The 12,399-nt window shown below is 46.0% G+C and overlaps 1 protein-coding gene across 4 annotated transcripts in view; it reads right to left on the bottom strand.

The window, feature by feature from the left end:
• DOC2A (double C2 domain alpha) overlaps positions 1-12,399 on the bottom strand; it is an 890,443-nt gene that overhangs the window by 306,922 nt on the left and 571,122 nt on the right. For all 4 annotated transcript variants that reach the window (XM_069651975.1, XM_069651972.1, XM_069651973.1 and 1 more), the window contains exon 4: positions 8,792-8,866. In XM_069651975.1, the coding sequence (XP_069508076.1) occupies positions 8,792-8,866 (75 nt within the window). The remainder of the gene's footprint in view (positions 1-8,791; positions 8,867-12,399) is intronic.

Here is a 12,399-nt window from a genome sequence, read left to right as displayed (position 1 = left end):
GTATTAATTTAATAGTAAGGGTCCCAGATGTCTCTGTCTTGGCAGAATAGTGTTTGTTTTGGCTACATTTTTGGTTTAATGTGCATGCCTATTTAATAATATTAAATACATTGATCATTATCAGTTGCAATGCTGCAAATATTCCCCTTCTATGCTCTGCAATCCCCCAAACACCCACACACCTCACCAACACACATCACACATCTCACCAACCCCTCATCACAACTTGCATTCCTGAACCTCTCACTCTGTCATACACATACTCATGTGCTATGTCAGACTGCCAAGTCACAATTTGCACTCCCCAATCCCTGCCGCACTCCAAATCGTACTCCCAACTCACACCTTACATTCTCCAATTCCCCACACAGTCGTTCATTCTTTTGTGTTGCTTCTACATTTTGTATCCGTTCTCTCATTCTATCGCACCCTTCCCTCATCCTTTGTCCCAATCTGCAGCTCACTGCCACTTTCCGGTCAATCGCTTCCTCTCTGCTTTCTGGCCCAAGACTCATCCTGAGCACATTCTCTGTCTGCTTTCTGTACCTCTGCTCGCTCTCAGAATTCTGGCCCACCACCCCACTGCTTCCTCTGCTCTCTTGTGCGCTGCTTCCTCTGCTACCTACTGCTCTCTCTCTGCTTTCTTGCCTATCACTTCACATCTCACCCATCACTCCCCTCTCTCTCTCTACTTTCCCTCTCATAGTGTGGCCATTTTTACATTTTATTTAAATGTAGATTTTGACCCAGATCCTCAAATAATTGGGCATTTAAAAAAAGAGCCCAGGATATCCGATTTTTGATCACCCATTTTTAGAAATGAGCAGGTCACGTTATTCTCAAGAGTGACCTGTGCATTTCCACAGGGCTGAGCTGTAGCGCAAATTGTGCATCGGGCAGCAATCTCCCGACAATGTTCTGCCCGTGACAGGTCCCTCAGGGGCCTGCCATTGTAAAATGCGACCCAAGAAACACATTTCTATCCTGTTTGAGGAACAGAAATGAAAGTGACACAGCAGCGTCCCATACCTTAACAAAACAATGCATGACAGTGTCAGGAAAGACCCTGTCATGCAGTGGCACCCCCACCCCTCATGCACGTAGGGTTGGCTACAATTTCCATCCATTTTAAAGTGCATCTTGCTTGAAAATTTGGGAACCGCCTTTAAATTGCCAGAAACGCCCCTGATTGTGCAAGGAGGAGAAAAAGGCTGTCTGGATGGGCGTGCATATAAAATGTGTCCATTCAGGTGTCCTTCGTGGATCTGGTTGCTATTTTTTTGGTGCAAGTGATGAGATGTGTTTGCGCATTTCATTTCTTGTATCAACATTTTTTTTGCCGAACCTGGCCCCCTGAGTATTTTTCTTAAAACCGTCATTCTTGCAGGTGTTTTTGCAAAAACTGCTGTTTTAGCGCAAAACTGCCTTTTCGCAGCATTTTGTGTGATCGCAAAATCGCTATAAGCTGGGGGGTCTGACTATTGCAACACAATCCTTACAATTGTCAGTTTGTCCTGGCAGTTAGTGAGGGGCGTGATTGCAAAGAAATGAGCAGTAGGTCCAATAGACTGCATGCAGTTTTTACTCGGGTAGGCGTGATACAGCCATACCTTATATTATGTCATAAAAAAAGTGACCGATGGCTGATCACTTTTTTGAGGAATGACACTGTTGGATGGAAAGGTTTCCCTGATACATTGTGGTGTCCCCTAGTAGTGATGCTGTGGAGGACCGTATGCACATTTTTTTTTTTTTGTTCAACATATAAGGCCATTAGAATATCAACCATCTTGCCTATGCTTAGACAATGTTGCACTGCCTTATTTTGTATCCTCCCATCAGATATTCCTTATGTGGCTTGGGCTTTGCTGACCTTTCTGAAAATATTCGTGTATTTAAGAAAAGCAGCTTAGAAGGCTTTCTGATTTTATTTATTTGATATTAGTATTTTTTATAACTTTTAAACATGTATTGGAACTATCTTTTTAAAAAGAAGAATGTATTTTAATGTTGGCACTTTGCTATATGATGATTTTTTTTCTGTGTCTGTGTAATGTTTCAGTTTCATGGGTTTATTTTATCAGAATAAACGTATTGACTGAATGACTGTATATGTTCTTGATCAGTTCAACCAAATGTGCATGACCAAACTGTAGACTTTCAAAATAAAGGGCCTCATTACAACCCTGCGGTAGCTGTGCCTGTAAAACAGGCATGGCTGCTGCCGGAGTTGCAATTTTTCCAGCACCCAGAAATGGGCAATTACCGGGTCATTACGTCCTTGCTGGACCCGGTATTTGCGGTATAAACGGTGCCTGTGCATCCGAAATGCTGTGCTCACAGGTTACTTTAATTTTGCCAGGTCAGCCCTGGTGGAATGAAAGGAACCCGCAAGCACAACTCGGAGTTTGCCGGTCCGGATAGTGGTCTCGCCAAGCTTACCGGTACCGTTGTATCCGGACCGGCAAGCTCGTAATGACTCCCAAAGTCTTTTAAAACACGGGATACCCTAAAAAGCAACTTAAATGACAGTACCAAACTCCTCTGCAAATACCTTCACAAACTGGTGTACAAACAACACAAACTCCCTGTATAATATCTTTCACTCTCAGTGCACATTACACTCACACTTGAGTGGCCACAAGAGGTCCGAATTTTGAAGAGTGGAGGACATAGCGGATGGTCCTGTGCCAAGGAGGAGAAAGAGAAAAGGTAAAGTGCTTCCTTAACCAAAACCCCTGTGAAAGTTGATGTGCCCAAGGTCTGGGAGAGAACTGTTGTTAAAACGTGTGAAACCCAAGGTCTGGTGTAGGGCTGAACTATTTAAGGAGAGTTGTGAGAAGTTAAGTACTGATTGATATTGATGTTGATATTGATATTTTGTTTCTATCGCGCTCGCACACAAGTGTTTCAGAGCGCGACAAGGCAAGGGAGGGGAACAGGGGAGAACAAAACAGCGATCTTACTAGGCCCAGTGACATTGAGAACGTGCAAGTGCATGGGAGAGGGGGAGGGGAAAAGTGCATGTAAGGGGGGAGAAGTGGAAAGTGCGAAGCAGAGGAGAAACAGATGAATAATAATAAATAAATAATAAAGGCAACAAACAGTGGTAGTGCAGCCAGCAATTTGCAAGTGCTAGGTCTAATGCAGCAAACATGCAGTCCTGTTCTGGATTATTTGCAGGAGAGTAGAGGCAGGTAGATTTAGAAAGAGGCTGTTACAATAGTTCAGGCTAGAGAGAACCAGAGCTTGGGAGACCATGAGCTTCTGGGGGAAGTTTGAATTTTAGAGACCTCAGAGATGTGGGCTGAGAAGGAAAGGGTGGAGTCAAAGATTACCCCGAGGTTCTTAGCCTCGCCGGTGGGTTTAGGAGGAGGGCCAAGGGAAGCCGGCCAGAGAGTGAGGGAAAAGGATGGTGAAGGTGATTGAAGCAACCTGAGGTCTTAAGAGAGTCTGTGAAAGGAGGACTGGGATAGTCAAGACTGAGTAGAGCATTTAGGAGTCTTTCCAAGAGATGGTGTTTGTTTTGCTATATTAGCTGAGCGCTGGACCTTTAGGATTAGGCTTTTCAGAACTTTGTTGGCTGTATATTGAGATGTTTGTAAGGTTGGGGCAGCTGGGAGGCTTAAAGATTCATTAAGATTAGTTTGGAACTTTATGTTGTACGTATCATTTAGACATTGCTTTCTAGAACAGGTGCATTGACTTATCAGAAGAAGGGTATGATATGATATATATGATTTTTTTAAAAATATATTTATTGATTTTTTTAAAAAAAAAAACTTATACAAACAGCATCATCCACATAGCAATCAGTTATATATCCACAATAACTTCCCATTCCCTCCTCCCCCCATGCGAACCCGGACCGGGGTTGCGCGGTCTGCCATTGGTGTTAGGGTGAGCCCGGGCTGTCCGGGTCCTCACCTGAGGTACTGGCTTCTTTAGGACGGAACAGGGCTGTCGTGAGGGCTATCCATTGCAAGAGGTCTTCCGAGTCACCTGTCTTCTGCTGTCGCTGTGCCAGCTCCCAGGCCCCGGTTTCAGCCATAGACCACCTACGGAGGTCTTCCCACCATGTCACAAGTCTAGGGGCCCTGGGGCACTTCCAGGCCATTGCGATGCGCCTTTTTGCGAGGATGTACATCAAGTCCTTGAGCGTATTGAGGGGTTTGTTTTTTTTGCCTCGCGGGTATGAGCCCAATAGACATGCCTTAGGGGATTGCACGTCTAGCGTTATGTCCTCCTCCGCCAACCTGGTCTGAATTTGCGACCAGAAGGTTTGTATATCCGGGCAGGCCCAAAACATGTGGGTCAGTGAAGCCGCGGGTTCTTGGCACTTGGGGCACGGAACTACGCCGGCACCATTGAATCTCGAGATGACAGCAGGGGTAAGGTAGGCCCTGTGGATGATGTAAAATTGGATAAGCTGGAATCGGGCATTCCTGGAGACTTTTTTATGGTAATGTGTTATTGTTTCCCACTCCGTGTCTCCGAATAGCGTGTTTAGCTCGGCTTCCCATTTACCCCTGCATGTGAGTTCGTTATGTGTGGTGTTGTCAATTAGGATCTCATAAAGCCTAGAGGTTTCATGTCCCCCCTCTGCTACGCCCACCAAATTCTCAATGGACTCGTGTCCGGCGCATTGGGATTCTGCTTCCGGCCATCGCTTCCTAAGCCTGTCCATCACCGCCCCATGCAAAAGGAACTGACCCAGTGGAACCCCAGTCAACTCGTGCAGTTCGGAAAATGTGTGAGTGCCCTGGTCGTCTATCAGATCGCCCAGGGTGGCAACACCGGAGGGTTCCCACCTATTCCGGATCGCCTTCCGGTCCTCCGGTCTAGTGGACATGATGGCGGCTATAGGGATTTGTGGGGAGTAGGGGTCGGTCAACCCGACCGATTTGCAGGCCCGACTCCAGATCTGAGTGCCTAGGCGGATGAGGTATGCATCCAGCGTTTTAGGTATTGGTCTGATCCAGAGGAGGACCCTAAGCAACCAAGGTGCGTCTGGGGGCTGCAATAGGCGTGTGTCCGTCGTGGCATCATCGGCCATCCACTGGATCACGTGCTTAAGCTGGGCCGCTATGTAGTAGAGCTCAAAGTTAGGGGTCTTCAGGCCTCCCCTCTCGTACGGTCTTTGAGTTACGTCTAGGGCAACTCTGTGCCTCCCCTCCCACCATAGGAGTTTCCTACATAGTTTGTTCAGGTCTTTGAAGAAACGTTTGATATATATGATATGATTGGTTATTTATAACACACTTAATACCCAGAGGTTTTGAACCTGTGTTGCTCCGTGTCCTCTTGTTTCCAAGGCGAGCACATTGCCCCTGGGCTATCCTCCCAACACAACTTGAAGGTTTGATTGAGAACACCACTTCATGTTGACCCATTCCTGACACAGTTTACTTACGAAACGTCCCTATAGTTTGCAAAGGGAACCCTGGCTCTGATAGGCATTTAGCCCGACACCTTCCCTAAAATGATACACATTAACGCCATTGTCAAAACACCCTGATAATGTGTCAAGTGTGTCATTGCTTGGCCTTACCACAGCTCATTTCAGAAGTGGGATATCTAAACCTTGATACAATGACTCGACCCTAGTGCCACTCTTTGGAGAAAGGCTTGAAAAAGGTTACAAGCCAAAGGGCATGTGCTCGTTGACTTAATTTACATTCTCCTGGACATCCCTCATTCACATTCTGTTCACATAACCTGTGCACTCCTTGGTGCATTTGTTCCACATACCTAGCACTTATCTTGCAGAATCCTGTGCACATATGTTTCTCATTGCTGGGCACATACCTTGCACACATGCGTTACTCACCCCTTGGTGCTCACCATACACTCTCTGGGCTTAGCGTAAACCTATGGACATTGCTTGCATACTCTTAGGTATGCAACTAGAACACTCTTGTTTACATACCTTATACATTGTGCATATGGCTAATGCACCTTTTGGCAAATAACAGACACACCTAGGAGCACATACCTCACAAGCTCTTAGGGTATCAATGATTCTTTCGCTGATTTCTGCCGGCCAATGTCCCCCCTGCAACCCACCAATACCCACCCAATGAATCCTATGCGCCCAGCCCGGCATCTGTAGGTGCTTTCTCTGTGACAGCACAACCAAATCGGTTCTTCCCCTGCCGCTCTGAGCCACATACTCATTTTCTCTGCCTTCTTAATGTGAATCCCTTCCACACACCCTCATTCGACTTCCATGCGCAACCCTTGGACCACTCCCCTAACCACTTTACTCCATGTTTCACCATTAAATAAGGGATTCACCAACTTCATCCACCGACCAACCCCCTCTGCCCCTTCCTCACTATCCCAACCACCCACACCCGTAACAACCTTGTCTTCCAGGCCGAGATCGACCCAAAAGATGGTCCAGTCCCACACTCTGCTCAATGTGCTGCAGCGCGCTAGAAAGCAAAAAGGTACTGGTCTGGACCCACATTTACAGGGTCATATTTCCACGCTTCAAAAACCAGGGCATCTGTCTATGTTCAGAATGATTAGCCTGATGTCCTCACTGAAAATTGTGCACCTGCGTAGTGCCGGCCTTAGGGCAGGGCGGGCTGGGCGACCACCCAGGGCGCCATTAGCCCCCTGGCCATGCCAGCTCGGGGGAGTCTTTCAAGGGCTCCCCCGAGCTGGCTTAAATGGAGAAGGCGCGGCAGGTGCCCTTTTGTTATTAAAAGCACCCGCTGCTGCAGGCTCATTTAATAACAATAGGGTGCTAAGCACCCTATTCACATGATTACCTCCTCACTCTGATGCTGGAGTGAGGTGGTTTTCATTGGAATAGGGCGCTCATGCATTAGCCTGAGCCTCCTATTCCAGTGATTAACCACCTGTGAGGCGCCGGAGCAAGGAGGTATTGGCCCCCCCCACCCTCTGTTGACCAGGGGCGCACAGGGAGGGTGGGGGTGCCAATTCACCCAGGGCGCTTCAGCCACTAAGGCTGGCCCTGCACCTGCGAATTGGTGAGTGGGGATTCGAGTACATTCTTCCACATGCCATATGCTCTCCTATATACATATCTTAGACATTTCTAAGCAGAAACGTACACAACCAGGGCGCATAACTTAGATGCTGCTGCACAAACGCCTAGCAGAGCACGCCTTTACAATATGCCTTACGAAAAATGAACCCACCCTCTACATGTCTTAATCGCACACCTTCAACATTCCCGGATGGATGCCTCAAACACTCATGGTACATCATTTTTAGTTTGGGCTTTTTAGATGGCAGAGCCACCTATAAGCCAAAACTATTGCATCAGAGTAAACATAGGAAGAAATGGCATATGCGGAGGGACACAAAGCTTGAAGGTGTTGTTTGGCTATTTAACCAATGATTGACTGCCCAAGGCCACGCTGATCCTATGGCCATTCTCACCCAGTTCCTGCCTTCCGTGCCCAAAAACCCACCTCATAGGATCTCTTTCAGCTCTCTTTATTCAAGTCTTACCATCAAACTTTTCACACCAAGTTCCTGCCAGTGTTTTTTCAAAGCAGTCTTCCGAGAGTTAATGACTTAATTGGAACTGCAAACGCGTTACTGGTGTAATAAAGAAGTCTTAACCAGGTCTGCCTTCAGCCACTCGATTTATGAGCACTTTGCGTGCTCGTCACTGGAGTCTTGTTAAAAACAAGCATTGGCAAGGCCAACAGTTTTGGCTTGTGTATATGTTTTAGGCACTTGTCAGGCATTGCTATTAAAAGGCCATGTAATCGCTCCATTTTGCAACTGATACCATCAATGGCCAGTTAGTACCACTACGGCCATTGCTTGGCCATGCCTACACAAACTGTTGGCAAATCACACACTGCTGAGCGCATTACAGATACGCCCCAGGACCCCTTCCTTTTTCACGCCTGGCCTCACAACGTATACACAGTATTCTTAGCACATATATCAAGCAACTGGTTAGATACCCGGCACAGCCTGTCCATGTACCGTATACAATCCTGGGCACTTATTTACACACTCTTTTGCACATTCTGTTCACAATGTGGCTATGCCTTACAGATGACTTTTTCCACACCATATACAGTCTACATGACTTACACACTCCTGTGGGCATCTCTTGCACCCTAATGGGTTCATGCCTTCACACTCCTTAGAACGAAGAATACCCAATTCAGGATACCTGACCTAATTCGGTCCATCTACCTTGCACTCTCATCGATGAATAGTTTAATAATTTCTGGGCACATATTCTCTATAACACCTTGAGCACTACTGGGCACATGGTATTAGCATAATTGACCTAAAAACATTTCACCTAAAACATTTGATCTCATTTTTTAGAACTTTCTTTTGGTCAAAGTTAATTAAATATATAAATGGGGTGGGTAAGGGTATAGATTAGGTTTAGGGGAAGTAGGGAGGAGTTTCAGGGGGTTGCACCGTGCATTTTAGACCGAAAAAAGGTCAAATAAATTCAGTCAAATGTGAGTAGGTCTAATGTTTTAGGTCAAATAGACCCAAACTGGGCACCCACCTTGCACACCTGCCATATACCTTACAGACCATATACACTCTGGGATCATACCTTTTCCACACCTAGGAACATATCATAGTTGCTCACAGAGTCAGGAACACACTGTAGAAAGTCCAGAGCAGACATTACACATTCCTGAGCACACACACCCTTAAAAACGTTTTACCGGAAACATACCTTGCCCACTCTGGTGGACAACCCTTACTGACCCAACGTACATATCTTACAGATTCCTGGACAGATACATTAGACACCCCGGTCACATACCTTACACGCCCCGGGCAGCAAGTGGAGTTTGACGTAGGGGTCGGCCAAGCCGTTGAAATCCATGGGCTTCAGTCCCTGTGACAAGAAAGAGACAAAGTATATCATTAACAGTTCATCTATAGTGCACTAACCACGCCCTAACCGCCACCCCACACACATGTAGATCTGCAAGGAGCATCCTCTACTGGGGAGAGGGAGGAATTCAATAGTGGCCTTTTACACACTGCCCTCTGCTAATATGTACTTCCCTTGATGAAGGGCTGCTTTCACCTTCGCACCCTGCTCCGCCATGGACCCTATCTCTGAAACGTTTGCCCTTGAATGTGGTAGAGGCACAGGACTATGGTAAAAGACAATCACATTGATTATTATGTTTGATGTATTTTCATTCTTGTGCAGAGCATTGGTGGCCTAAACGATCCAATCAATTGGACCAGCAGCTACAGCATTAATGTGCCCTGACTTCTATTTCAACTTGAGATTTTTCTCAACATTTGCTGAAGGTTAAACACTACTGAGATGATCGACTCGTGGGAGGGGGTGGTAGGAAGACCATTTCCCCTCTTTCCGCCGGTCCTCTCAATCAATGATGCATGGGAAACAACTCAGCGGAGGTGGGGTGATACGCAGGCTGCATGATTTCACTGCCCAAAGCCCAATTTAGTTATTTATTTATTTGACATTTGTAGAGTGTGCCGCACCCGGGTGCATCTGGGCACTAATTACATTCCAGACAGGTTACAGAACAAATGGTCCTACTACTAACACATGTGGCTGGTTGCTGGTTACAGAAAGCATGACATAGACCCAAAAGTACAAACATTAGCATAGTGTGATATGGTAGCATCCTAGGATTAAGTATCTTGCATGAGTAGCCATGTTTTGAGGCTTTTGCGGAAGGACCAGAGGGATGAGTCAGGCATTAGGGATAGCGGGAGTGCGTTCCATTGGTGCGCCGCCACCACTGCACCACTGGGAAGCTACAGCATTTGTGCATTAGTGAGAAGGTTTTAAACACAATGCGACCACGAACCGGCAGCCAGTGGGCATTCCGTCTGGCAGAAGAGATGTGTTCTTTTTTAGGTATATTCAATGCTGCTCTTAACTCATTGTTTTGTATGATCTGGAGTTTATTGATGTTCTGAACGGTCGGGCCTGTGATGGGGTTATTGCAGTAGTCTATCCTAGAAAGAATGAGTGCTCTGGCAATCGTGATGCATCTCTCCGATGTCAGGAAGGGTCTGCAAGCATTAATGAGTTAAGAGATATATGCTACTGCCGATGCAATGGCGTTTACATGTCTTGTTAGAGAGAGCGAAGAGTCCAGGTAGACTCCCAGAGTTTTTACTTCTTTGATTACAAGGAGTAACTTGGTTTTATAGTCGTTTAAATGTAGTCCATGTTGAGCCATCCAGGCTTGGATGATTTGATATGGTTTGGTCAGTGCGTTGGAGTCAGACTTATAGTTGCCAGCGATGGGAAGGAGGATCTGGGTGTCGTCTGCATAGTTAGTGTAGGAGACACCCAGCTCACCCAAAAGGACGAAGAGGGGCTTTGTCAAGATATTGTACAGTGTTGGGGAGACGCTGGAACCTTGGGGGTCTCCATAGATGACTGGGGCTGGGGGGGCAGCTGCTGAATTGGAAAATACCCTCATTTTACAGTTAGAAAGGAAGGACTCAATCCAGGCTGTGGCTTTGGTGGACAAATGAGCTGCCGAAAGAGAGGTGTTGGCATAGGATTTTGTGGTCCAACAAATTGAAGGTCGCAGAGAGGTCAAGTAGAAGGAGGAGGGCCAGATTTCCTTTGTCTATAATCTCCTCCATTTGGATTTTCAAATCCAGGAGTGCTGATTCCGTTCCGTGACCTGGGCAGAAGCCATATTGACGCAGGCCAAGGAGGTTGTTAGTTTCAAGATATTTTTGTATTTGCAGGTATGCTGCTCTGTCCAATATTTATAGAAGGAAGGGGACTGTCGTGATAGGGCAGTAATTTGAGGTGTTATTTGGGTCTAATGTGGGATTTTTTAGGAGTGGAAGGACCCAAGCATTTTTTTGATTGGTATGTATATTACCAGAGGAGAAGGAGTTATTAATGAGGGATGCAATGAAGTGGGCGAGCTTTATCGTGCAGTCTTTTATGAAAGATGCTGGGCAGATATTGCCTTGGCATCTGGAGGGCTTCAGGCCTTTGATCATTTTGGTGACTTCTAAAATAGAGACGGGGCTGAATTAAAATAGATTGTTAGATAGAGGGAGTGGTGGTAAAGGAGCAGGGGGTGTTTCGATTAGTGATAGTTTGTTTTTTTGGTCTCAATTTTCGTTTGGAGTAATAGGACTGTTGTTAATTCCAAATCTTATCCATCGCATCGACGACCTTTGATGTCATCCCGTTCTCATCTACGAGGCCCTTCATCTCCATCTGCCCCCCCCCCCACGTCACTGAAAATGAGCTCCTCACAGTCAAGCCCCTGGCTTGCATTTACCACCTGTGATCTCGACTCCTGTTCACCAGTCATCCTTAATAAGTGGTACCTTCATTAGGTAAAATCACTAAGAAGTCTGTTTTGATGGGCGTGGTCTCTGCATCTTTGGACCGGCCTCTAATTTCGAAACTTCCTTTAAAAGGCAGGCATGGTTATGTTCTTAACAACTTGTGCCATCCTGCCAATCCTCCCTAGTTAGAGTACATTTTAAAGACGAAAGTGTTCACTCACATTTGATTTGGAAGAGGTGGCTTCAATGTATTTCAGTCTGGCTTTAAGCGGGTCACGGAGTTGAGTCCACTCTGTTCGATGAAGACAATGATTGGCTAGTGGCTATTGACAGGGGGTGTATCTTAGGTTTTGCTATGTTTCAACGGTCTTTGACACCATTGACCATAGCAGGTTGTTGACCCGGCTCTGGGGCTTAACAGGAAATTGGTAGAACGTGTCTTGAGTACAACTTCTCGTTCCAGCAGTACAGGACCCAGTAGATGAGATTGGGTTCCATCCCTCATGGGGTTGCACGGTGTGCGGCCTTCTCGCTGCTGTGTATTTTAGGACGTTAGCCATCAGTATGCTGACGACACTCATATTCAGGCTTTTTCCAATGCACTTCTGACATAGCCCTGGATTACTTGACTAGACAGGACCGGTTATTGTCGGTTCAGATCACTGAGGCTAAGTCAAGGAGAGTGGGGACTGCCATTGGCTTATGTTCTGTCTGTCAATTTAATTCCATTCGGTTTTCATCATTAAACAAAACTAGGCAATACACAATATAATACATCACAAATCAAATATACATTTCCAAACAAAAAGTGCAACCATTAAACATCCATTCAGATGACTAAAACTGTCTTTCATATCTTTTTAAAGCCTCTTTCACATAATTACATATATCTACTATAAAACTGAAATCTTCGCAATTCCTTAAAAGCAACATCGTGGCTGTTGTAACAGATCAAATACTTTCTAAGCCACTGTCTCCTTAGGTCCATCAACAGGGTACAAAACAGCATAAAATGCAATAGGTCTCTTTTGCCTCCTGACCCACAGGTGTATAGGGTACCACTGCATATTATCCCCACCAAAAATATCACTCTATACATGGTCGTCTGGAACG

The sequence above is a fragment of the Ambystoma mexicanum genome, chromosome 3p, assembly GCF_040938575.1.
Source record: "Ambystoma mexicanum isolate Mex_15411 chromosome 3p, UKY_AmexF1_1, whole genome shotgun sequence".
Taxonomy (NCBI): domain Eukaryota; kingdom Metazoa; phylum Chordata; class Amphibia; order Caudata; family Ambystomatidae; genus Ambystoma; species Ambystoma mexicanum.
Note: the sequence above shows the minus strand (reverse complement) of the source record. Positions and strands in the feature narration are given on the sequence as shown.